Source organism: Pseudophryne corroboree, chromosome 10, assembly GCF_028390025.1.
Source record: "Pseudophryne corroboree isolate aPseCor3 chromosome 10, aPseCor3.hap2, whole genome shotgun sequence".
Taxonomy (NCBI): domain Eukaryota; kingdom Metazoa; phylum Chordata; class Amphibia; order Anura; family Myobatrachidae; genus Pseudophryne; species Pseudophryne corroboree.
Window position 1 is genome coordinate 150,214,298 of NC_086453.1, and position 27,461 is coordinate 150,241,758.

The 27,461-nt window shown below is 43.5% G+C and overlaps 1 protein-coding gene and 2 pseudogenes across 1 annotated transcript in view; 1 reads left to right on the forward strand and 2 right to left on the reverse strand.

Annotated features, from left to right (window-relative positions):
- LOC134965103 (carcinoembryonic antigen-related cell adhesion molecule 1-like) overlaps positions 1–27,461 on the reverse strand; it is a 168,377-nt gene that overhangs the window by 47,103 nt on the left and 93,813 nt on the right. The window contains exons 4-5 of the mRNA XM_063941651.1: positions 14,323–14,466; positions 12,896–12,957 (exon numbers count right to left, since the gene is read on the reverse strand). Of these exons, the coding sequence (XP_063797721.1) occupies positions 12,896–12,957; positions 14,323–14,466 (206 nt within the window). The remainder of the gene's footprint in view (positions 1–12,895; positions 12,958–14,322; positions 14,467–27,461) is intronic.
- LOC134968326 (5S ribosomal RNA) lies at positions 3,078–3,196 on the reverse strand (annotated as a pseudogene).
- LOC134968345 (5S ribosomal RNA) lies at positions 9,950–10,068 on the forward strand (annotated as a pseudogene).

The following is a 27,461-nucleotide window of genomic DNA, read 5'->3' on the forward strand; positions in this document are numbered from 1 at the left end:
AGGTTCAAATGCATCCTTGCAGCAATGCACATGGGCAGAAGCAGGCAAATACGATCATTTGTATTAAAAATATGGTGTTATTGTTTATTGTTAATAATTATTGGCACATTGGCAGCAATCAAGTATCACATATCATGCGCTATATAAGCAGTCTGCAGTATGCACATAGGAGGAGAGTCAGTATATTGTGCATGGTGTTGTGTGGCCACCTAATTCACAGGATTTGCAGCAATATACTATAATATTACATGACATTAGCCCTTCTATGGCTATTATACATGTAACGGTTGGAGCAGGCTGCAGTAACATAGCTCATGTCCAGCTTTACAAGTCCATAAACATACCATTATTCTTGTGAGGTGGCTGATAAAGCAGGCTGCAGAGAGGGTATGGCAGGGACTGCTTCCTGGCCAGGGATTGGTCAGCCGTCACTCGTGGGCCCGCTTCCCTGATTAAGTGGTGAGCGGAAGCAAGGTGTGCGGCTTGCAGCCGGAAGTTCAGGGGAAACTGGGGGAAGAGTGAGGCATAGATAACAGGGTCCGCGGGACTCCCTGGACAGAACTGCTATGTGATTCTATCTCCTGGCCATGGGTAGCACTGCTGAGTGGTGCCCCCACCTTGGCCGGTGCCCCTGGTGAGTGCCATCCTGGCCAATAGGTAGATACACCCCTGAAGTCCACTCCAGTGATACTGCTGTGTATGTCCAGTGATACTGCCGTATATGTCAAGCGGTACTGCCGTATAATTCCAGTGATCCTGCCGTTTATGTCCAGTGGTACTGCCATATAATTCCAGTGATACTGCCGTACATATATATATACCCTGTTGCAAAGCAGATTACTGAGGCCATAACAACTATGCTGATGTTAGACGTGCGTCCGGTATCCATTAGTGCAGTGGGACTGCAGTGCCAACCCTAGATGGGCCAGGTGTTTGTTCCGCAGACTTGTGTCGCTTAGCTTAGTTATACAGCTACCTCATTGTCCTCTTTTACTTCTTGGCATGATGTGCTGTTTGGGTACTATTTTTTTGTTTAAGTGCCATCCTGTCTAACACTGCAATGCCACTCCTAGATGGGCCAATTGTTTATGTCGCTTAGCTTAGTCATACAGCTACCTCATTGCACCTCTTTTACATCTTTGCATGATGTCCTGTTTGGGGCCTTTTTCTCTTACGTCCTAGTGGATGCTGGGGTTTCATTTAGTACCATGGGGTATAGACGGGTCCCTATTGAGCCATGGGCACTTTAAGAGTTTAATAGTATGGGCTGTCTCCTCCCTCTATGCCCCTCCTACCAGACTCAGTTTAGAAAATGTGCCCGGAGGAGCCGATTACAGCTAGGGGAGCTCTTAGGAGTTTTTATAGTTTTATTATTTTCTGAGTTTAGTTAGGTGCAGGCAGGCTACTGGCAACAGCCTACCTGCTTCGTGTGACTTAGGAAGGGGGAGTAGGAACCAACTCTAGAAGTTAATGGTTCTCTATCTCCACTGACAGGACACTCAGCTCCTGAGGGTGCCCACTCACGCAGCATGACCGCCACCCCCTAACAGAGCCAGAAGAAAGAAGAGTGGTGAATACAGCGCCGGCGGGCCCAGAGAGCGGGTCGTCGGGCGGGAATGGCGGCACAAGGGTGGGAGCGCAGCTCTGACAGGCTGCGCTATAGAAGGCTCAGTGGCACACTGTGTACGGCAATGTGAGGGGCGTCCTGGGCTTGCGCAATCACCCTACACTGGTCAGCACTGCTAACATGGGCTAATCCCGCTGTTAGCGACAAAATACCTCAGGCCAGTATAATACAGTAAGTGCGTCAAGACGCACCATTACAGGGGGGCAGGACTTCTCCTCAGAGCAGATCCAGCACTCACCAGCGCCATTTTCTCCCTCCAGTTCATCAACAGAGATGCTGGCAGGGAGCGCTGCCCTCCACATAAGTAACACTGTGTTATAGATAAACCAACTATCAAGCCAGCTAACTATACATTGCAGCACAAGTATTGGTGAGATTAATTGTTCATATGAACAGTAAGGAACTGTAAACATACACAAGGAATGATATTAGAAATGCTGTGAGAAATAATTTCATACACAACGTGTGATAAATAGAATCTCCTTTATATGACACAATCATCTGAGGGACTGCGTCAACATTTATTATCTGCCATTTACCAGTAGAGTAGATTGGCCTAATACAGTACCTGGTCCATTTTATTAAGATATCTGACCATTATTAAAAGTGGTAGAATTCATGTAATTTGATCTATCATTTGTTCCCTGAAACATAGCAACAGTGTGACTGATATATTTAGTATCATATTTTATCAGATTACAGGTATAGGGTTAATTTGGTACCGCACAGGATTAAAGTAATGTCTTTGAAATGGGTTTTTATAAAATGTGTCCCTTGTAGACCAACAGTGCATGTGCATAAGCGATGCCTGAAATAGGTATTCAAGGAGTTGCTGTTGTTGGTGGTGCACCCAGAGTCAATAGCATATGTCAAAGAGGAGAGAAAAAAAGAAAGACTCTGTGTTGGGGCACGCTTAAGAAATAAAACTTAACTTTTAATTAGAATGTATAAAATTAGATACACAAACAAACACACATATAATGCTTGATAAGAAGATTTGTAAAGAATTTCAAACCTTCATCTACTTGTATTTTTGAATCTGAGAAAAGATTCTCTTATTAAAAATAAGAAAAAATAAATAGGAGTATCAAGTCTCCAGCTTCAACAAATATTTTTGCGGTGACAGTGACACCCACGATGAAAATATCATAAGTTCAATTTCGACATAACAGGAAAAAGGTTTCCGACATACGACATATAGGCATTCGATATGGCAATCTAGATTAAGAATTATCATCCAATAACCATTGCCTATTATGATATTATAACCTGGTATCTGACTATCTGCTAGTGCTAGGTTGCTAATCAACATGTACAGTGAAAGAAAACATCTCTAAATTGATCTAGAATAAAATGAATGAATGAAAAAAGAGAGAGATTGTAGGTGTGAAGTTGGTAAGGGTCAAGGGTTGCTCCAACACTTCTGCTTTTCACATGGAGACAGAGGTGTTTAATACTGCACCTGATATTCCCTAGCAGTCTCCCATCTAGGTACTGATCAGGCTCCTTACTGCTTAGCTTCCAAGATCTGGCGAGATTGGGCGTAGCCAGTGAGATATGGCAGTAATGTCCATGGATTGTGAATGAGAGGGTGTCTGGTTATTGGCACATACCAGAAGGTACTTCTACTATCCATCCAAGTGCACAGTCTCTCTGTTACTTTTGCATTGCAGAGAAATTATATGACCGGCATCAGGATGAGAGAGTACTGAAAAAAGCAAGATACAGGAAACGTATAGGTTCAGGGCCCGTCTTCTAATGTCCACCTCTTATGACGATATGGCGGACAGTGGATAAGAGAGGCGGGTTACCAGGACCTATTGAAAATTAGTGTGAAATTACACAGGTATCTTAAAGTTACCTATAAGGGTGAAATGACCAAATATTTAGAATTTGATTTAGATCTCGCCCCAAAAAGGGACAAATTTAGAAAACAGAAAAAAGAACCTCTATTAGAAGTACTGCGTAGTTATGTGTGATCAGAAATGTTTGTGCAGCAGAATATTATGGTTTGTAGATAACCATCTATGCAGCAAAGTAAAAATTAAGAACGTAAACATAAGAATAAAGAGTAATCACTGAGCATGTTAAATATTAACACATTATAGTTTAGTGATAAAGTAGCAGATTTTACAAATATCAGACATTTTGATAATCAAGAAAATAATTTCCTCCAATATACGATACCAGGGGATGAGTGGGCTGAACCGTGCACTGTTCAGCACCACAGAACACAGACAGCCGTTTCACCTGAAGGTGGCTTGTTCACTGTGTGACGTAGTTGTGGAAGACAGCTTATTTAAGGTCAAGGTCGGGGAGTGGTCTCCTAGTAAGGGCCAATAATAGTGGAGGGAATAAAACATGTGATGTTTGTGAGGTGTCTATTACATCACTTCCGGTTGCAGAGGCCGGAAGTAGTATCGATTTGCGTCATTGCAAATGCCTTATTGTAGCTACTAAGCCTTGGAATTTAACTAAAATAAATGTCAGTAGCAAGTAATAGATGCTGTGGCCTGAGTATTAAGGCCACAGTAAGGGCACTAATTGCGGTGACGATAGTCCTCTGGTAAACATACTGAACTGTAGCGCGTCACAAAGCGTTAACGCGTCACTTCCGGTTTCGAAAGCCGGAAGTGGCGCGGGTGCCGAACGCGTCCAATCTTAGCCATGCAACTGAATTATAGGTTGGACAGGGCCAAGGCTGACTGATTGCATAGGGGAGTGACTAGCTTTAAGGTGATAGTGGTCAAAAACATCAAACGCTCGGCCACGGTACCCGTAGCCATATTACCGAAAGTTCCCAACCAATGGGACTATTCAAAGGTGCATCACCCATCATCCACGCGTCATGGATCAGACAGGAGGGGAGGAAGACCCAGATTTCAACAAAGAGGAAGACGAGGAGGGGGAACAAAAAACCAACGCGACTTATCAAATTGGGAACCCAGATATCCAGTCAGAAACAACAGGAGGAAGTAAGACAGGATGACAACCTTAGAGAGATCAACCTTTCAGACAAAACCCTTACTGATGATCATATCACTCTTTTATCCAAGGGCCTATCCTTCTCGCCCACGCAACCATTGAACCGTTTCCTTTGGGAAAAGGACCTAAAACTCTTTGGGCAATAACTACTTCTTAGGAAGTTCTTTGCAACACGCCAAGAATCTCTGCTGGCAAACGATACAGCACATAATAGAATAGATGAATCGATAACCACAGAAGAGATAGAGGCTTTAGCAGCATTAGAGGAACTTCAAACAGGTGAATTGGAATCAATAGACATTTCAACTAGACCAAAATGTAAGAAGAAATCTACCTTCTTTCCTCCTGAACATATCTCCCCTGAAATCAGAGTATTTCAAGAATTAGTAGCCCGTGACTTAGACAAAATATATACTAAATCCAAGTCTAAGCCATTTCATGGCGACAATCTAAGCAAAATTGAGAGGCAAACCTTACGAGAAATCCAGTCCTGGTCTGACATAGTGATTAAGCCTTCAGACAAGGGGGGCAATATAGTCCTCTGGCCCAAATCAATGTACATCATTGAAGCAATGAGACAGTTGGGGGACAAACAGTGCTATCAGCAAATTACATTCAATCCAACAGACAACTTTAGGATTGCCCTCAACAGAATTTTAGATCGTGCATTTTCTCAGGGCACTCTAACTAAGGAAGAAATTGAATACTTAACAACTACTAAACCCAAAACGCCCACACTATATCTTCTACCGAAGGTTCATAAAAACATTTCCATACCACCAGGACGACCAATTGTATCGGGACAGGGTGGAATCCTGGAAAAACCGAGTACCTTTTTGGACTTGCATTTACGACAACATGTTTTAAACCTTCCCTCATATCTACGTGACACAACAGATGTACTTCAAAAATTACATGACGTCCAATTAGATGAGGACCACTTGTTGGTGACACTCGATGTAGAATCTCTCTACACCAGCATCAAACATCAAACCGGCATAAAGGCTGTCAGATATTTTCTTGAAATGGCTGGTAACAATGAATTTCATGACCTACTAATCGAACTACTTGAATTTATCCTAACGAGGAATTATTTTACCTTCAATGACAAGTTCTACCTTCAAACTCGTGGCACAGCGATGGGCGCGGCCTGTGCACCAACATACGCTAACCTATATTTAGGTTGGTGGGAGAGGGAAATTGTGATGCATCCAAACAATGAGAAGTACACACGGCATGTAGTTGCATGGTGGCGCTACATCGATGATATCATCTTAATATGGGAAGGTTATAAAAAACTATTATTGGCATTCATTGAGGAATTGAACACCAATGAGAACAACCTTAAACTCACACACCATATCAGTAAGGACTCAGTATGCTTCTTAGACCTAATGATATCCAGAGCACCCAATGGACAGATAGAAACTGAACTATATCGTAAAGAAACATCCACCAATAGCCTTCTACATCAGACCAGCGCACATTTTCCCCCCACAGTAGAAAACATCCCCAAAGGGGAGTTTCTACGTTTAAAAAGAAATTGTTCAGACTCAGCAACCTTTTCACAGAAAAGTATGGAATTGACAACAAGATTACGTGAACGTGGCTATAGTCACAGGTCTATCAAAAAAGCCAAATGGCATACCAGCCAGACATCAAGGAATGCATTGATCTTTCCACAGACTAAAACTAACAAATCACCAGGACAAGATAACAAGCTCAGATTCGTGGACAATTTCTGTAGAGAATGGAGGGAAATACAGGAATCCATCAATAAGCACTGGCCAGTCTTACTTTTAGATAAGGACCTAGCAGAAACCATAGGACAAAAACCCTCCATGAGTTGGAGAAGGTCCAGAAACCTTAAAGACAAACTTACTAGCAGCCACTTCACTAAGAACCCCAAAAAACAATCTACCCTCAAGGGCTCCTTCCCATGTGGGACCTGCAAAGCATGCCCACATATGGTCAAGACATCATCCGTAACTGACCGATTCGGAGAAGAAAGATCAATTAATCAATTCATCAACTGTAATGCAGTTGGGGTAGTATATTGCATATCATGTAGTTGTGATATGAAATATGTGGGCATCACTACAAGAGGCCTGAAACAACGTATCTTGGAGCACATAGGTTCTGTAAGAAATGCGCCATCTGACATTCAAAAAATGAAAAAATTAACGTCAGTAGCACGTCATTTTTTCAAGTATCATCAGGGCAATCCTAAAGAACTAAAAGCCTTTGGTTTGGAAAGAATAAACCTAGGTATACGTGGAGGAGACTTGATGCAAGAATTGCTGAAACATGAATCCGAATGGACATTCAAATTGGATTGCCTTGCACCTAAAGGCATGTATGAACATATCAATTATGGAGTCTTTATTTAACGTTCCTTAATCTGCTTACCATCGTGGTTCAACAATCCCCTCCTGTTCGTTAATATTCACCTTTTTTGTTTAACATAGCACCTCTTCTCATTCCTTCCTTTTATTCAACACTAAGATACCATGGCCCAGCATATTGGCTCTCCTTATTGCTATTTATATAGTTTTGGCATCACTATCTTCCATTTTTCTCCACAGACACCTCACACAACCACGCCTTCCCCCCCCCCCACACTCCTTATCCTATTATTCACATGTCTTCGTAAAACACTTCCATCATTATCATTATTATTAAGACACAACCATAGGCCATGTCTTACACACAATATACTCACTACATTTCTACCTTGCTATAATCACCTTACTATGTCTTACTCACCCCTGTTTACCGAGCAATCTGTAGGAAATACTCACCTTGTTTGCTTTTTTCACCCTTGGTTACTTAGTAAACCAGTGAGAGCTCACTTTTCTCACTAGACCTCCCCTTGTCTTACCCCAATAGGACCCCTGCTAGTCCTCTACATACATCGCTTATTTTTCTCTATATTTTTAGGACACTCTCTGCAATCTGTCCCTTACTTTCTTATAGAACACCTATCCTTATCTCATCAATTCCTATGCTCCACCACACCCTCATCATTATTATTATTATTATTATTATTATTATTAATACTATATGATATAACCATGGGAGATGGCTATCACATAAGATACTCAATATATTTCTGCCATATAAAAATTCCTTTACTATGTTTTATTCACCCAACCTGTGTGAATTAATTACCATGGTTTATTTACCTTAGGATATTTAGTAATCTGCAAGTGCCAAGTTTTGATCACAAGATTTCCCTTTTTACTCATGGAACAAATGACTACAGATAACACTTTCCTCTCTTAACAACTCTTTCTTTCAAAATTAATACAGCCTGCTAATTACACCAGGTAGGAATTCTATAGCACTATTATGTGCCCCTATGTGACTCTTTGTTTGCGGCCTGAGAAAAATATATAAAATTTAATTATTAATCGCCTCATATGCGCAAACAAGTTATTATTACTATTATAACGTTTCTCATATATAACCTTATTGTAACTTTATCCAGTCTCTTAAATGACCTTATTAAGCGTCTATTATATAACTAAGATGCTTACCAAAATCTCACTTTATCTATACACTTAACCATTCCTTTATGGCTACCTAGTAACCAGATAAACATAAACACGATCACATGACTAATTGGTACCATGTGACTGGCTGTACAGAGCACTTTCCACTTCACATTCTTTCTACATAGAAACTCTGGCGGTCCTCTTAGTACATACCCCTGTGTGTATTTTACAGCGGATATGACGTTGCGTGACGTGACTTCCGGTCACGGAGCGACTTCCGAACACGGAGCTAATGCTCCAATAGCGGGACATACCCCTGTGTGTATTTTACAGCGGAAATGACGCTCCGTGACGTGACTTCCGGTCACGGAGCGACTTCCGAACACGGAGCTAATGCTCTAATAGCGGGACTATTATCTAAATTATATATTTAAAAACTATTTGTTCCCGCTCACATTACAATAGCTATTCAGTTCTACCCAAACCTCAATCCTAACCTAGTGGCCTAAAAACTCATATGCTACGGGTCCCGCACCACTTCCGGGTTTTGAAACTGGAAGTGACGCGTGGATGATGGGTGATGCACCTTTGAATAGTCCCATTGGTTGGGTACTTCCGGTAATATGGCTACGGGTACCGTGGCCGAGAGTTTGATGTTTTTGACCACTATCACCTTAAAGTTAGTCACTCCCCTATGCAATCAGTCAGCCTTGGCCCTGTCCAACCTATAATTCAGTTGCATGGCTAAGATTGGACGCGTTCGGCACCCGCGCCACTTCCGGCTTTCGAAACCGGAAGTGACGCGTTAACGCTTTGTGACGCGCTACAGTTCAGTATGTTTACCAGAGGACTATCGTCACCGCAATTAGTGCCCTTACTGTGGCCTTAATACTCAGGCCACAGCATCTATTACTTGCTACTGACATTTATTTTAGTTAAATTCCAAGGCTTAGTAGCTACAATAAGGCATTTGCAATGAAGCAAATCGATACTACTTCCGGCCTCTGCAACCGGAAGTGATGTAATAGACACCTCACAAACATCACATGTTTTATTCCCTCCACTATTATTGGCCCTTACTAGGAGACCACTCCCCGACCTTGACCTTAAATAAGCTGTCTTCCACAACTACCTCACACAGTGAACAAGCCACCTTCAGGTGAAACGGCCGTCTGTGTTCTGTGGTGCTGAACAGTGCACAGTTCAGCCCACTCATCCCCTGGTATCGTATATTGGAGGAAATTATTTTCTTGATTATCAAAATATCTGATATTTGTAAAATCTGCTACTTTATCACTAAACTATAATGTGTTAATATTTAACATGCTCAGTGATTACTCTTTATTCTTATGTTTACGTTCTTAATTTTTACTTTGCTGCATAGATGGTTATCTACAAACCATAATATTCTGCTGCACAAACATTTCTGATCACACATAACTACGCAGTACTTCTAATAGAGGTTCTTTTTTCTGTTTTCTAAATTTGTCCCTTTTTGGGGCGAGATCTAAATCAAATTCTAAATATTTGGTCATTTCACCCTTATAGGTAACTTTAAGATACCTGTGTAATTTCACACTAATTTTCAATAGGTCCTGGTAACCCGCCTCTCTTATCCACTGTCCGCCATATCGTCATAAGAGGTGGAATTAGAAGACGGGCCCTGAACCTATACGTTTCCTGTATCTTGCTTTTTTCAGTACTCTCTCATCCTGATGCCGGTCATATAATTTCTCTGCAATGCAGAAGTAACAGAGAGACTGTGCACTTGGATGGATAGTAGAAGTACCTTCTGGTATGTGCCAATAACCAGACACCCTCTCATTCACAATCCATGTGACATTACTGCCATATCTCACTGGCTACGCCCAATCTCGCCAGATCTTAGAAGCTAAGCAGTGAGGAGCCTGATCAGTACCTAGATGGGAGACTGCTAGGGAATATCAGGTGCAGTATTAAACACCTCTGTCTCCATGTGAAAAGCAGAAGTGTTGGAGCAACCCTTGACCCTTACCAACTTCACACCTACAATCTCTCTCTTTTTTCATTCATTCATTTTATTCTAGATCAATTTAGAGATGTTTTCTTTCACTGTACATGTTGATTAGCAACCTAGCACTAGCAGATAGTCAGATACCAGGTTATAATATCATAATAGGCAATGGTTATTGGATGATAATTCTTAATCTAGATTGCCATATCGAATGCCTGTATGTCGTATGTCGGAAACCTTTTTCCTGTTATGTCGAAATTGAACTTCTGATATTTTCATCGTGGGTGTCACTGTCACCGCAAAAATATTTGTTGAAGCTGGAGACTTGATACTCCTATTTATTTTTTCTTATTGTTAATAAGAGAATCTTTTCTCAGATTCAAAAATACAAGTAGATGAAGGTTTAAAATTCTTTACAAATCTTCTTATCAAGCATTATATGTGTGTTTGTTTGTGTATCTAATTTTATACATTCTAATTAAAAGTTAAGTTTTATTTCTTAAGCGTGCCCCAACACAGAGTTTTTCTTTTTTTCTCTCCTCTTTGACAGATTACAGGTATATCAGGGTTAAAATTCCCTATGATGAGACAGACTTTATATACATTGGCCCTCATTCCGAGTTGTTCGCTCGCAAGGCGAATGTAGCAGAGTTACACACGCTAAGCCGCCGCCTACTGGGAGTGAATCTTAGCTTCTTAAAATTGCGACCGACGTACGCGCAATATTGCGATTACAAACGAGTTAGCAGTTTCTGAGTAGCTTCAGACTTACTCTGCCTGTGCGATCAGTTCAGTGCTTTTCGTTCCTGGCTGACGTCATAAACACACCCAGCGTTCGCCCAGGCACTCCCACCGTTTCTCCGGCCACTCCTGCGTTTTTTCCGGAAACGGTAGCGTTTCCAGCCACACGCCCCTAAAACGCCGTGCATCCGCCCAGTAACACCCATTTCCTGTCAATCACAATGCGAACGTCGGAGCGATGAAAATGCCGTGAGTAAACTTACTTTCATCATAGTAAAGTTACTTGGCGCAGTCGCAGTGCGAACATTGCGCATGCGCACTAAGAGAATTCTCACTGCGATGCGATGAAAAACTCAGAGCGAACAACTCGGAATGAGGGCCATTATTCGATACATAAGGCATTAGAACCACTATGGAAACAAATGCATCAAGTAACAACACTGTGTTCCAGGCTTTCAAGCACAAGCAGTAAGTTCATTAGAGGTCTGAAATAAATATAACTACACGACAGAACGGGTATAATAATATTTTTAATACTTTAATCACATACACTTATTAGTTTTCTCATCACTTTATTCTTGTCACGTTTTTCTTTTTGTATTTATTCTTTAATACTTCGCTTTATTCAGCCCCCAAAAAAGGCTGATTTGAAATATATAATATATAGCCTTACAGGCTTTCAGATAAGGGTGGTATGTCTATACCTAATTTTAAAGAAATATAATAAATTGTATTTTAAACAATAATCTCAAGGGTTGGTGTGCACCCATCAGAATCCGATTCTTCCTCCTTCTTGTGAAATTCTTAAACATGTTGTTTAATCGGAGGGTAGCACCCATGAAATTGGTTATAATTACTTAAACAATATAGTGTGTTATACCAAAAGCACCAATAGACCCTGAAACTCTGTTTAATAACAGACTTGTGTCTCTGGTGCGGATGAAAACTTCCTTCTCCTTCTCTACCTACACTGCAATCCCTTCGAACCGCAAGGTTTAAATTTGAGTCCAAGGGTTCCTCCACTTCCTATAGAGGACGTTGGGGAACATCCATAAAACCTGCACAGCCAGGTTCCCAGGGATGGATTTTGGATTCTGCCTTCTCAAACCCTTCGGTTTGTCGGTGGACCTCACTGTCTGGGGATCAGGAAGGTGGGAGCGAGACTAAAGATATTTCAGTTAAACATCTGGGCGTTATATTGCCTAGACCCCTGGAAATGGTTATGTTGCCCAGGGCAGACTGGAGTTTCTAGTACTCCCGCCTCACAGAGTATGACTAGCTTCTCGGAGCAAGCTATTCAAACATTTGGGCCAATTGTTTGTGTCGCTTAGCTTAGTCATACAGCTACCTCATTGCACCTCTTTTTCATCTTTGCATGATGTGCTGTTTGGGGCCTTTTTTTATATCTGCCATACTTTCTGACACTGCAGTGCCACTCCTAGATGGGCCAGGTGTTTGTGCTGCACACTTGTGTCGCTTAGCTTAGTCATACAGCCACCTCGGTGCAACCTTTTTGCCTGAAAACAATATTGTGAGGTGTTCAGAATAGACTGGAAATGAGTGGAAATTAATGTTATTGAGGTTAATAATACCGTAGGATCAAAATTACCCCCAAATTCTGTGATTTTAGCTGTTTTTATGGTTTTTAAAAAAATCATCCAGATCCAAAACCAAAACTCGAAAGGGTGGTTTTGGCAAAACCAACACAAAACCAAAACATGAGTGGGGAATTAAAACCCAAACCAAAACACAAAACACGAAAAGTGCCAGCCGCACATCTCTACTGTATTGCCATACAATGTATAACGCATTTCCTGGTGACCACTAGAAATAGGTTGCCCATAGTCTGGTGGCTCATAACACATTAAAGCCCATTTCCAAGCCGCTCAGTGTAACATACAGAGTCAATTCCCTGGTGACAAAGCATTCAGTAGAAACTCCTCATTAATGAGGCATTACCCACAATATGATAATGTAACCAAGTGTTTTATGCATAAGAGAATTGTGTCTGTACTCTGTACAGTTATTATTAAATTGTAATAAATAACTTACATTGTCCAGATCCAGTACTTTGTCATATGTGGCACACGGGTCTTGCCTGTCACTGGATGGGCCTAGAGTCATTAAAATAAATCCATGCAGTACATAAAAGTAAACAAGTGATGTACAGTATTTCAACAACACCAATATGCTATTCTTATTATGCCAACTCTGGTGTCATAGTGGCTTAGCAAGGGTATCTTTATAAGATGTTGATTAATAAAGGGATTAATATAATTATTAGGTACTACAGTCCCTAGAGGTTTTATAGGTATTCATGAGATGACCCTATTGAATTTCATACTATCAGGTTAGGAATTTGGGAGTTACTGTACATGTTCATTTTGTCGACTTGTGCATGTCAAAATCAAAATGTTGACACAGCATTTTTCATGACCTTAGCCTAACCCTAAACTAAACCCTAACCCTAAACCTAATCCCTTAAAGTAAACCTAACCAAAAATTTGTCACTAAAATGCAATGTGGACATTTTAACTGTTGGCAAGCACAATGTTGACATAACATCCATGTTAATAATAATAATAATAATAATTTTATTTATATAGCGCTCTTTCTCCAATAGGACTCAAGGCGCTTAACAGATACATAGCATAATATAGCACAGAAAATAATGAAGTATGCTTTCATAAAATACAGAAGCATGAAGATACTAAAAGGAACATTATGGAAATGCTTGAGTAAACAGGAAAGTCTTGAGTGTACTTTTGAAGGTTTCTATAGTTGGGGCCTCTCGCACTATGCGGGGAAGTGAGTTCCATAGAGTCGGAGCAGCATGACTAAAAGCTCGACCCCCAGATGAATTACGGGAGATTCTAGGTACTGTTAAAAGTCCTTCATCTACAGATCGCAGTAATCGAGTGGGGCAGTATGGGGTCAAAAGCTGCTTCAGGTACCTTGGGCCCTGGTCATGTAATGCTTTGAAACTCAGCAAGCCAATCTTGAAGATGATTCGCCATCTTACAGGCAGCCAGTGAAGGGAGTAGAGGATGGGTGTTATGTGGCTAGAACGGGGCTGGTTGGTTAACAGCCTGGCAGCTGTGTTTTGCACCAGCTGTAAGCGGTGCAATTCTTTTGCTGGGAGACCAAGGTAGAGGGCATTACAGTAGTCTAATCGAGATGATACAAATGCATGTATGACTTTTGGCATTCTAAATGGCGACATTCTGACTGGATACCAGTTTGTAAATAGAAATGCCTTCCAATCTGCAAAGAATGGTTAGATGTATGTTATGTATGTAGAGTATCTAACACTTCTTGAAATTGGTATAAAGTAATCTCTCTTCACAGAGGCAGGCCTGGCAGTGTCATAGACGAATGTCATCGTGTTTGAACTGAACAGTGGCAACAGCAATTTGCAATGTTCAGGCCAAAGCTGCTGAAAGACTAATAATGTTAGTGAACTTAAAGAGTGGACTTACCTCTTTGCCCTTTTCTTACAGGAAGGACCAATCTCCTATACAGAAGGTAGGTTACACTAATGATCAATATGGTTCCCAGTACTGTGCCAGAGATGATTCCCATTATAATAGCAGCATATGAATACGGAGAGCACTCAGGAGTATCTATGATAAATGATAGGCAGATGTGATTTAAAGAGTACCAGAATAGCATGGTGCATATCAGAGCATCTCTTTCACCTACTTCAGCAGTCAGCGTACACTTAGGTGCGCATAACATTTTGTAATTAAGGGGGACATTTACTAAGCAGTGATTAGAGCGGAGAAGTGAGCCAGTGGAGAAGTTCCCCATGGCAACCAATCAACACTGAAGTAACATCTATAATTTGCATACTATAAAATGGTAGAGCTGCTGATTGGTTGATGGGGCCACTTCACTGGCTCACTTCTCCGCTCTTATCACCGCTTAGTAAATGTACCCCTAAATGTACCATGGGGTTGATGCAGAGTGAGTTCTATACCAGATTGTGTATCGTATAGTCACAGCACTAGGGGTTTGTTAATTCGGGTCAAGGCTGCTTGGGCTAGAGTAGCTGTATGTGCCGGAGTGTGAGTGAAACTGGATGGCTTAATATTGCTATTCGCCATGCAGGCCACTAGAAGTAGCAGAGGACTGATACTGCAGATACATTAACAGAACAGTTATTGAGAATAGGTTCAGGCAAGCAGGATAGCCTGTGACTGTAGCAATAAGTAGAATATCTTGGAGCACACTACACTCATGCCGGAACTGGGTACCGGGAGAACAACTTATGCAAAAATGCACTGGATGCAGATGCTGGAAGCACAGCTTAAACAAACTGCAATGAAACACTGGAACTGGTTGCCGACAGCACTGATAGAGATCCTGCATTGATAGATATATAGTATGATGTGCAGGAAACACAGGAATTGGGTGCTGGGAGCACTAATACAGTGGCTGCAGTGATATTACTAAATTGATTAAGTGGATACCATTTTATATTGCTATTCTGAGCAGTGGCGCACTCAGGGGGGGTTCTGAGTACCCAGAATCCCCAACCCCCCTAAACGAGTTTTTGTATTGTAGGACAGTTGCAGCCATTATCCACAGTCACAGTGACAGTTGTAGCCAGGATAGGAGCTGCTGCTTGCTGTTCCTAAGACACGGAGATCTACTTATCAGAGTTCCCTGATGATACTCAACAACGGCGGGCATTAGGCAGTGGCGCTGCGGCAGTGCCATGTACTGATGCGGCCAGGGCAGTGGCAGAATGTACTGATGTGAGCAGGGCACTTGGCAGCTGTGGACATTAGGCAGCAGCAGTGAGTACTGATGCGGGCAGGCACTCAGCAGCAGTAGGCATTAGGCAGCGGCAGTGTGTACTGATGTGGGTACAGAAGGCATTTGACTGTCTTTACCACCTGAGTAGCATGCACTCGGCTGCAGATATGCAGCAGAAGTGGGTCAGTCAGAGGAGGACAGAGGTGTGTGAGTATACAGTATATTCAGGTAGCCAGCTCTGCCCGTCTATATATATAGTGTGTGTGTGTGTGTGTGTGTGTGTGTGTGTGTGTGTGTGTGTGTGTGTGTGTGTATATTAGGAGTGTGTGCTGGGCCAGTTTTAGGTTTTTGTGCTTTGGTTTTGGATCTGTATCGCCTTTGTGTTTTGGATCTGTATTGGTTTTGCCAAAACCGGCCTTGCGGGTTTTGGTTTTGGTTTTTTGATTAGTATTTTTTTTTAATAATAAAAACACCTAAAATCACAGAATTTTGGCTGTTTTTGTTCCTATAGTATTATTAACCTTAATAATATTCATTTCCACTAATTTCCAGGCTATTCTGAACACCTCACAGCTCACAATATTGTTTTTATCCAGTTTAGGCCAAAAGGTTGCACCGAGGTAGCTTGATAAAGCAGCAGCAGTAGATGTACAGTATATACTGGGAGGACAAAATATTTTTTAAAAAGAATGTATTTTAAAAAATGACGCATTAGACAAGACTCAAGATTTCAGATCACAAAAAGATAACTAAGGCAAAGAAAAAAAAGACAATATTTTAGATTTAATTTATTTAATTTAATTTATCTTTGATCAAGTTCTTCTGTTCCTCAAATATATATTTGATATGCAGAAGGTGATAAAAAAGATGATTAAGGCAAAGAAGAATAAAAAAAAGACAATATTTTAGATTTAATGTTAGGCGCCGAGGGTCCGCTCGTCAGTGCGGCCGGCGCCTAGCAACGGGGACGCCACTGTCGGATCGTGTTCCCCGGTGCTGGGTCTAAGTTTATATCATCACTGGTTTCCTGGCTGTGTAGCATGCAGCTGCACGGCATGTTGTAATTATCACTCATCTGTTTCCCTGGCCATGCAGCTTGTCAGCTGCATGGCATTTAATCCAATCAGCCTCCAAACAGCTGATTGGAAGACTCTCTGTTAAAAGCACTCCCAGGACTCCTCACAGACGCCGGTGATAGCTTCCTGTTTGCCTGATTCTGCTGCAGAGAGAGTTCCCAGTCCCGGTCTGTTCGTTTGTTCCTGTTCTCAGTGATCCTGTACTCGGAAGTTACCATCTGTTCCTGGAGTCTGATCGAGCACCTTTAACATCTGGTGGCGTTCGTGAGTCGCGGCGCAGCCGTGTGTTGCGGCTTGTCCGCTACTATTTATTATTGTGTTTATTTTGAGTTCTGGAGCTTTGCGGAGGATTCCGCTTCCACAAGATCCACTCTGGTGTCCAGCGGTGCCGGATAGGAGTGTCGGATCCGTGGATCTTTGGTTGTCCTTTTCCCTGGCGGCTAGTCCGCACATACCTTTTGATTTAGTTTAGTTAGCTTGTAACCCCTGGCTTGGTTGCTTAGTCAGAGGGCCCCTTGTTATCACCCTGTCTCGGACTTCCCCTTGTCTCCCATTAAGACCTGCGGGGGCATCGGGGTTGGGCAGACATAATCCGCCCTTCGAACGCGGCTGCCATGGGCTCAAGCAACCATAGTCTCGCAGGGGATTTCTGATAACACGGGCGAGACAACGGAGTTAGGGCGCCAGGGGTTACTAGGCTCTCCAGCTCCCACAACCTGTATTTCATTCCTGTACTCAGATCTCTGCCATAAGATCTTCTCCAGTCTGGAGTACAGGAATCGTAACATTATCACCGGCCTGACAAAAGAAAAAAATTTTCAACAGGAGTTAATTTTTTCACTTATCCAGTTGGGAGAATTTTTGTCGGCCTCATGAATCCCACCGGTGTTGGGCCAAATCCTGGCCAGTTTTTGGTTAGTCAGATTCAGGAACTTACCCAGATGGTTCAGGATCTGTCCCTCCGGGTAAGCTCACAGGAAGATCTGTTACGGACTTCCCCGAGGGTCATCCCTGAACCAAAAATGCATCTGCCTGACCGTTTTTCTGGGGATAGAAAACAGTTTTTTAATTTTAAAGAGTCTTGTAAACTGTATTTTCGTTTAAGACCAGTTTCCTCAGGTACGGAGGCTCAGCGGGTTGGAATTATAATTTCTCTGCTTCAGGGGGATCCTCAGACCTGGGCTTTTGGTTTAAAGACAGACGATCCGGCCTTATCGTCTGTAGACGCCTTTTTGAAATCTTTAGGGCTATTGTATGACGACCCTGATAGAGAGGCATCCGCAGAAAGTCAGTTGCGTGCTCTAAGACAGGGTAGGAATCCTGCAGAGAATTATTGTACAGAGTTTCGCCGTTGGTCGAACGACTGTGGCTGGAATGATCCTGCCCTGCGCAGTCAGTTTCGCCTCGGCTTATCTGAATCTATAAAAGACAGCCTCCTTCAGTATCCCGCTCCTGAGAACCTTGATAAACTCATGGAGCTCTCTATTAAAATAGATCGTAGGCTCAGAGAGCGGAGGACTGAGAAAGGGGCATCTGTAGTTTCTTTTCCCTGTGTTTCTTCCGTTCCGGTAGACATGGAGGAGCCTATGCAGATTGGTCTCTCCAAATTGTCTCCGGAAGAAAGAACCAGGAGGCAAAATTCTGGTCTGTGTTTGTACTGCGGAGGTAAGGGACATTTTGCCCGTAGTTGCCCAAACAAGTCGGGAAACTTCCTGACCAAGTGAATTGTGAGGGGGTTCACTTTGGTCTACAGCTCATCTCCTCAAATAATTCACTATTGGTTCCTGCTAAAGTTTCTTATGACAGCCTCTGTTCCTCGGTCTCTGCTTTTGTGGACAGTGGAGCTGCAGGAAACTTTATGGACTTAACATGGGCCAAGGCCTTAGGTATTCCTCAGTTAACCTTAAGTAGGTGTATCACCATGCATGGTTTAGATGGGAGTCCCTTATCCAATGGGGTTATTTCTCTATGTACACCTCCTGTTTTGCTCTCGGTGGGAGCTCTACATTCTGAAAAGATTGAGTTTTTTCTTACCCATTGTCCAGCAGTTCCTGTGGTTCTGGGTCACCCTTGGCTGGCCTTTCATAATCCCATCATAGATTGGCAGTCTGGGGAGATCCTACAATGGAGTACCATCTGTGATAAAGAATGTATTACACTTCCTATCCGAGTAGCTGCTGCCAGGTCCGCACATATTCCTGGAGAATACCAAGATTTTTTGGATGTGTTTTCCAAGGGCAATGCGGATATTTTGCCTCCCCATAGGCCTTATGATTGTACCATTGAGTTAATTCCTGGTGCCACGTTGCCTAAAGGAAGGTTATATGCATTGTCTGGTCCTGAAACTGTGGCCATGAATGAGTATGTGAAAGAAAGTCTTGAGAAAGGGTTTATCAGGCCATCTAAATCCCCTTTAAGTGCAGGTTTTTTCTTCGTAGAGAAGAAGGATGGTTCCCTCAGACCCTGCATTGACTTTCGAGCCCTGAATAAAATCTCAGTAAAGAATACTTACCCTCTGCCTCTGATCTCTGTCCTCTTTGATCAGCTACGTTCGGCTGTTATTTTTTCTAAGATTGACCTGAGAGGAGCATATAATCTCATTAGAATCAGATCAGGGGATGAGTGGAAAACGGCATTCAGTACTCAATCAGGTCACTATGAGTATCTGGTCATGCCATTCGGCCTATCTAACGCTCCGGCAGTCTTTCAGGATCTCATTAATGATGTGCTCCGTGAGTTTCTGGGAAGATTCGTTGTGGTCTATTTAGACGACATTTTGATTTATTCTGACTCTATAGAACAACATGTTACCCAGGTACGTCAGGTACTTAAGAAATTACGTGAAAATCACTTGTATGCCAAACCGGAGAAGTGTGAATTTCACGTCACGGAGGTATCCTTTTTAGGGTACATTATTTCCCCTCGGGGATTCCGAATGGAACCTAAGAAGCTCCAAGCCATCCTGAGTTGGGCGCAACCCACCAACTTAAAAGCAATTCAGCGCTTTTTAGGGTTTGCAAACTACTATAGAAGGTTTATTCACTCTTTCTCTGACATAGTTGCTCCCATTGTGGCACTCACTAAGAAGGGAGCAGATCCTACCAATTGGTCATGTGAAGCTAAAGTATCTTTTCAGGCCTTGAAACAAGCCTTTGTCTCAGCCCCTGTCCTTAGACATCCCAACCCAGAATTGCCTTTCATCGTTGAGGTAGATGCTTCGGAGGTTGGTGTAGGGGCTATCCTTTCTCAGAAGGATCCAGATTCCCTTGAGTTACATCCTTGTGCCTTTATGTCCAGGAAATTCTCATCTGCTGAATCCAACTACGATGTTGGTAATCGGGAGTTGCTGGCTATTAAATGGGCTTTTGAGGAGTGGAGACATTGGCTTGAAGGAGCGACCCATACCATTTCTGTTTTGACGGATCACAAAAATCTTCAATACATTGAATCAGCTAAGCGACTGAATGCCCGACAGGCTCGTTGGGCTTTATTTTTCACTCGTTTCAAATTCATTATCACCTTCAGACCTGGTTCCAAGAATACCAAGGCAGATGCCCTCTCACGCAGTTTTCTTCCCGTTCAAGACAATAGTCCGGTTACTCTCATACTTCCGCCTTCAGTCATTCAGGCAGGTCTCACACAGGATGTTTTTTCTCAGTTGAAGCTGCTTCAACATCAAGCTCCGGGAAATACTCCTGCTGGCCGTCTTTTTGTTCCTGAGTTTTTGAGAGCAACTGTTTTGGAGGAATTTCATGATAGCAAAGTTGCAGGGCATCTGGGAGTCGCTAAAACTTTTGAATTGGTATCCCGCTCAGTGTGGTGGCCTGGTCTTTCTAAAGACATTAAAGAGTTTGTTGTTTCGTGTCAGGTCTGTGCACAGCATAAAGTTCCCCGTTCTTTGCCTATTGGTCAACTTATGCCATTGAATGTTCCCCTTAGACCATGGTCGCATATCTCCATGGATTTTGTGGTGGATCTCCCTCTGTCAGCTGGATGCACAGTCATATGGGTGGTAGTGGACCGTTTTAGTAAGATGGCTCATTTTATTGGTCTTCCCCGATTGCCATCTGCCCAGGGATTGGCAGTCTTGTTCCTCCGTCATGTTTTCAGACTCCATGGGTTACCCACTGATATTGTTTCTGACAGGGGTCCACAATTCATTGCACAGTTTTGGAAGTCTTTTTGTGCTTCGTTAAAAATGAAATTATCATTAACCTCCGGTTATCATCCACAATCAAATGGACAGACTGAGCGAGTGAACCAATCCTTAAAACAATATTTGCGTTTGTACTCGGCCAAACTCCAAAATGACTGGTCTGAGTTTCTTCCATTGGCAGAGTTTGCTTATAATAATGCCTGTCATTCCTCCACCAATGTGTCTCCATTTTTTGCAGTTTTTGGTTTCCACCCCAGAGCTAATTCATTTTTCCAACATTCCTCTGTCTCCTCTCTGGCCCTGACCTCTCATCTTAAACTTATTTGGAAAAAAGTGCACATAGCTCTCAGAAAAGCAGCTTTCAGGGAAAAAGATTTTTCGGACAGGTTCCGGCGGCCGTGCACTTTTAGAGTAGGAGACAGGGTGTGGCTGTCGACTCGCAATATCAAACTTCGACAAACCTCAGCCAGATTGGGTCCTAGATTTATTGGACCATTTCTCATTATCAAAAAAGTCAATCCAGTTGCTTTCCGGTTACAGCTACCAAAAACGTTACGGATCGGAAATACCTTCCATTGCTCTTTGCTCAAACCATATGTTTCATCTAGCAGATTTCCTCGTAAAAAACCTCAGGGGAGATCACCAGTTAATGTACAGGGTCAGCAGGAGTTCGTGGTTGAGAAGGTTCTCGATTCCAAGTTGTCCCGGGGTCGGCTTTATTTTTTGGTGCATTGGAGAGGTTATGGTCCTGAGGAAAGGTCATGGGTCCTAGATGAGGACCTTCATGCCCCAAGGCTCAAAAGGGCATTTTTTCAAGAATTTCCTCAGAAACCCGGATTTAGGGGTTCCTTGACCCCTCCTCAAGGGGGGGGTACTGTTAGGCGCCGAGGGTCCGCTCGTCAGTGCGGCCGGCGCCTAGCAACGGGGACGCCACTGTCGGATCGTGTTCCCCGGTGCTGGGTCTAAGTTTATATCATCACTGGTTTCCTGGCTGTGTAGCATGCAGCTGCACGGCATGTTGTAATTATCACTCATCTGTTTCCCTGGCCATGCAGCTTGTCAGCTGCATGGCATTTAATCCAATCAGCCTCCAAACAGCTGATTGGAAGACTCTCTGTTAAAAGCACTCCCAGGACTCCTCACAGACGCCGGTGATAGCTTCCTGTTTGCCTGATTCTGCTGCAGAGAGAGTTCCCAGTCCCGGTCTGTTCGTTTGTTCCTGTTCTCAGTGATCCTGTACTCGGAAGTTACCATCTGTTCCTGGAGTCTGATCGAGCACCTTTAACATCTGGTGGCGTTCGTGAGTCGCGGCGCAGCCGTGTGTTGCGGCTTGTCCGCTACTATTTATTATTGTGTTTATTTTGAGTTCTGGAGCTTTGCGGAGGATTCCGCTTCCACAAGATCCACTCTGGTGTCCAGCGGTGCCGGATAGGAGTGTCGGATCCGTGGATCTTTGGTTGTCCTTTTCCCTGGCGGCTAGTCCGCACATACCTTTTAATTTAGTTTAGTTAGCTTGTAACCCCTGGCTTGGTTGCTTAGTCAGAGGGCCCCTTGTTATCACCCTGTCTCGGACTTCCCCTTGTCTCCCATTAAGACCTGCGGGGGCATCGGGGTTGGGCAGACATAATCCGCCCTTCGAACGCGGCTGCCATGGGCTCAAGCAACCATAGTCTCGCAGGGGATTTCTGATAACACGGGCGAGACAACGGAGTTAGGGCGCCAGGGGTTACTAGGCTCTCCAGCTCCCACAACCTGTATTTCATTCCTGTACTCAGATCTCTGCCATAAGATCTTCTCCAGTCTGGAGTACAGGAATCGTAACATTTAATTTATTTAATTTATTTAATTTAATTTATTTTATTTATTTTATTTATTTTGGATCAAATTCGATATTTGATATTTGATACTCAGAAGGTTTGTTATACAAGTGTGTAGAGTTTATATATATGTATATATATATATATATATATATATTAATTTAATTTAAATTTAGTTAATTTATAATTATTATTATTAATTTTAATTAATCACAATGTGGTGATAAGAAGAATTATGAATATAGGACAATAAGTATAGCATAAGAATGTGAGCTATGGAAACAGCACCCTGAAATGGACGCCTGGATGTATACTAACACAGCAAAAAATATTAATTTAAATAAAAATATATATATATTATTTTGTATATCATACACTGCGGTTACAGTGTCGCACAAATGAGTCAGAAATATACATAATAATTACACTCTGCGGTTGACTTCACCGACAGCATCGCACATTGCGTTTATGAGTAGGAAATAATATACTGCAGTCTGACTGGCAGTGTCACAGTATTTATGAAAATAAAATAAAAATTGTACAGTACACTGGGGTACAGCACAAATTAAAAATATATTTTTTTTTTTACAATTATCATTTTAGGATTTTTCTTTGTAGCTTATATTATTTTAATTTTACACTGGGGAAGAGCCCCTGGATGGAAGGACAGATCACCCCTTTCAGATACAGCAGGCAGAGAGAGCACCCATTTTTCAGATACAGCAGACAGAGAGAAAGCACCCCTTTTTCAGATACAGCAGACAGAGAGAGCACCCTTTTCAGATACAGCAGACAGAGAGAGTACCCCTTTTTCAGATACAGCAGACAGAGAGAGCACCCCTTTTTAGATACAGCAGACAGAGAGAGTACCCCTTTCAGATACAGCAGACAGAGAGAGTACCCCTTTCAGATACAGCAGACAAAGAGAGTACCCCTTTCAGATACAGCAGACAAAGAGAGTACCCCTTTTTATAGATACAGCAGAGAAAGCACCCCTTTCAGATACAGCAGACAGAGCACCCGCCCCACACCATGCCACACAGTACTGTAGACAGACACGTCCGTCCAGTACACTCTCCATAGCCAGAGTGAAGATGGCACAGATGCACAGGACTTATATAGAATCCAAACTCCGCAAGAATCTGACAGCGGGAAGATGACGTTCAACCTGGCTATGGAATCCGAGTACGGCGGGAAGTCTCGGGTCGGACTCGGATCTCGCCTCGGATCACAATGTTCGCGGGGGGGAGGTCATTTTATCCCTGTATCATCTGCTCATCCCTAATATATATATATACAGTAGAGATGAGCGCCGGAAATTTTTCGGGTTTTGTGTTTTGGTTTTGGGTTCGGTTCCGCGGCCGTGTTTTGGGTTCGACCGCGTTTTGGCAAAACCTCACCGAATTTTTTTTGTCGGATTCGGGTGTGTTTTGGATTCGGGTGTTTTTTTCAAAAAACACTAAAAAACAGCTTAAATCATAGAATTTGGGGGTCATTTTGATCCCAAAGTATTATTAACCTCAAAAACCATAATTTACACTCATTTTCAGTCTAATCTGAATACCTCACACCTCACAATATTATTTTTAGTCCTAAAATTTGCACCTAGGTCGCTGGATGACTAAGCTAAGCGACCCTAGTGGCCGACACAAACACCTGGCCCATCTAGGAGTGTCACTGCAGTGTCACGCAGGATGGCCCTTCCAAAAAATACTCCCCAAACAGCACATGACGCAAAGAAAAAAAGAGGCGCAATGAGGTAGCTGTGTGAGTAAGATAAGCGACCCTAGTGGCCGACACAAACACCGGGCCCATCTAGGAGTGTCACTGCAGTGTCACGCAGGATGTCCCTTCCAAAAAACCCTCCCCAAACAGCACATGACGCAAAGAAAAAAAGAGGCGCAATGAGGTAGCTGTGTGAGTAAGATAAGCGACCCTAGTGGCCGACACAAACACCGGGCCCATCTAGGAGTGTCACTGCAGTGTCACGCAGGATGTCCCTTCCAAAAAACCCTCCCCAAACAGCACATGACGCAAAGAAAAAAAGAGGCGCAATGAGGTAGCTGTGTGAGTAAGATAAGCGACCCTAGTGGCCGACACAAACACCGGGCCCATCTAGGAGTGTCACTGCAGTGTCACGCAGGATGTCCCTTCCAAAAAACCCTCCCCAAACAGCACATGACGCAAAGAAAAAAAGAGGCGCAATGAGGTAGCTGTGTGAGTAAGATAAGCGACCCTAGTGGCCGACACAAACACCGGGCCCATCTAGGAGTGGCACTGCAGTGTCACGCAGGATGTCCCTTCCAAAAAACCCTCCCCAAACAGCACATGACGCAAAGAAAAAAAGAGGCGCAATGAGGTAGCTGTGTGAGTAAGATAAGCGACCCTAGTGGCCGACACAAACACCGGGCCCATCTAGGAGTGGCACTGCAGTGTCACGCAGGATGTCCCTTCCAAAAAACCCTCCCCAAACAGCACATGACGCAAAGAAAAATTAAAGAAAAAAGAGGTGCAAGATGGAATTGTCCTTGGGCCCTCCCACCCACCCTTATGTTGTATAAACAGGACATGCACACTTTAACCAACCCATCATTTCAGTGACAGGGTCTGCCACACGACTGTGACTGAAATGACGGGTTGGTTTGGACCCCCACCAAAAAAGAAGCAATTAATCTCTCCTTGCACAAACTGGCTCTACAGAGGCAAGATGTCCACCTCATCATCATCCTCCGATATATCACCGTGTACATCCCCCTCCTCACAGATTATCAATTCGTCCCCACTGGAATCCACCATCTCAGCTCCCTGTGTACTTTGTGGAGGCAATTGCTGCTGGTCAATGTCTCCACGGAGGAATTGATTATAATTCATTTTAATGAACATCATCTTCTCCACATTTTCTGGATGTAACCTCGTACGCCGATTGCTGACAAGGTGAGCGGCGGCACTAAACACTCTTTCGGAGTACACACTTGTGGGAGGGCAACTTAGGTAGAATAAAGCCAGTTTGTGCAAGGGCCTCCAAATTGCCTCTTTTTCCTGCCAGTATAAGTACGGACTGTGTGACGTGCCTACTTGGATGCGGTCACTCATATAATCCTCCACCATTCTTTCAATGGTGAGAGAATCATATGCAGTGACAGTAGACGACATGTCCGTAATCGTTGTCAGGTCCTTCAGTCCGGACCAGATGTCAGCATCAGCAGTCGCTCCAGACTGCCCTGCATCACCGCCAGCGGGTGGGCTCGGAATTCTGAGCCTTTTCCTCGCACCCCCAGTTGCGGGAGAATGTGAAGGAGGAGATGTTGACAGGTCGCGTTCCGCTTGACTTGACAATTTTCTCACCAGCAGGTCTTTCAACCCCAGCAGACTTGTGTCTGCCGGAAAGAGAGATCCAAGGTAGGCTTTAAATCTAGGATCGAGCACGGTGGCCAAAATGTAGTGCTCTGATTTCAACAGATTGACCACCCGTGAATCCTTGTTAAGCGAATTAAGGGCTCCATCCACAAGTCCCACATGCCTAGCGGAATCGCTCCGTGTTAGCTCCTCCTTCAATGTCTCCAGCTTCTTCTGCAAAAGCCTGATGAGGGGAATGACCTGACTCGGGCTGGCAGTGTCTGAACTGACTTCACGTGTGGCAAGTTCAAAGGGCATCAGAACCTTGCACAACGTTGAAATCATTCTCCACTGCACTTGAGACAGGTGCATTCCACCTCCTATATCGTGCTCAATTGTATAGGCTTGAATGGCCTTTTGCTGCTCCTCCAACCTCTGAAGCATATAGAGGGTTGAATTCCACCTCGTTACCACTTCTTGCTTCAGATGATGGCAGGGCAGGTTCAGTAGTTTTTGGTGGTGCTCCAGTCTTCTGTACGTGGTGCCTGTACGCCGAAAGTGTCCCGCAATTCTTCTGGCCACCGACAGCATCTCTTGCACGCCCCTGTCGTTTTTTAAAAAATTCTGCACCACCAAATTCAAGGTATGTGCAAAACATGGGACGTGCTGGAATTTGCCCATATTTAATGCACACACAATATTGCTGGCGTTGTCCGATGCCACAAATCCACAGGAGAGTCCAATTGGGGTAAGCCATTCCGCGATGATCTTCCTCAGTTGCCGTAAGAGGTTTTCAGCTGTGTGCGTATTCTGGAAAGCGGTGATACAAAGCGTAGCCTGCCTAGGAAAGAGTTGGCGTTTGCAAGATGCTGCTACTGGTGCCGCCGCTGCTGTTCTTGCGGCGGGAGTCCATACATCTACCCAGTGGGCAGTCACAGTCATATAGTCCTGACCCTGCCCTGCTCCACTTGTCCACATGTCCGTGGTTAAGTGGACATTGGGTACAGCTGCATTTTTTGGGACACTGGTGAGTCTTTTTCTGAGGTCTGTGTACATTTTCGGTATCGCCTGCCTAGAGAAGTGGAACCTAGATGGTATTTGGTAACGGGGGCACACTACCTCAAGAAATTGTCTAGTTCCCTGTGAACTAACGGCGGATACCGGACGCACGTCTAACACCAACATAGTTGTCAAGGCCTCAGTTATCCGGTTTACAGCAGGATGACTGCTGTGATATTTCATCTTCCTCGCAAAGGACTGTTGGACAGTCAATTGCTTACTGGAAGTAGTACAAGTGGTCTTCCGACTTCCCCTCTGGGATGACCATCGACTCCCAGCAGCAACAACAGCAGCGCCAGCAGCAGTAGGCGTTACACGCAAGGATGCATCGGAGGAATCCCAGGCAGGAGAGGACTCGTCAGAATTGCCAGTGACATGGCCTGCAGGACTATTGGCATTCCTGGGGAAGGAGG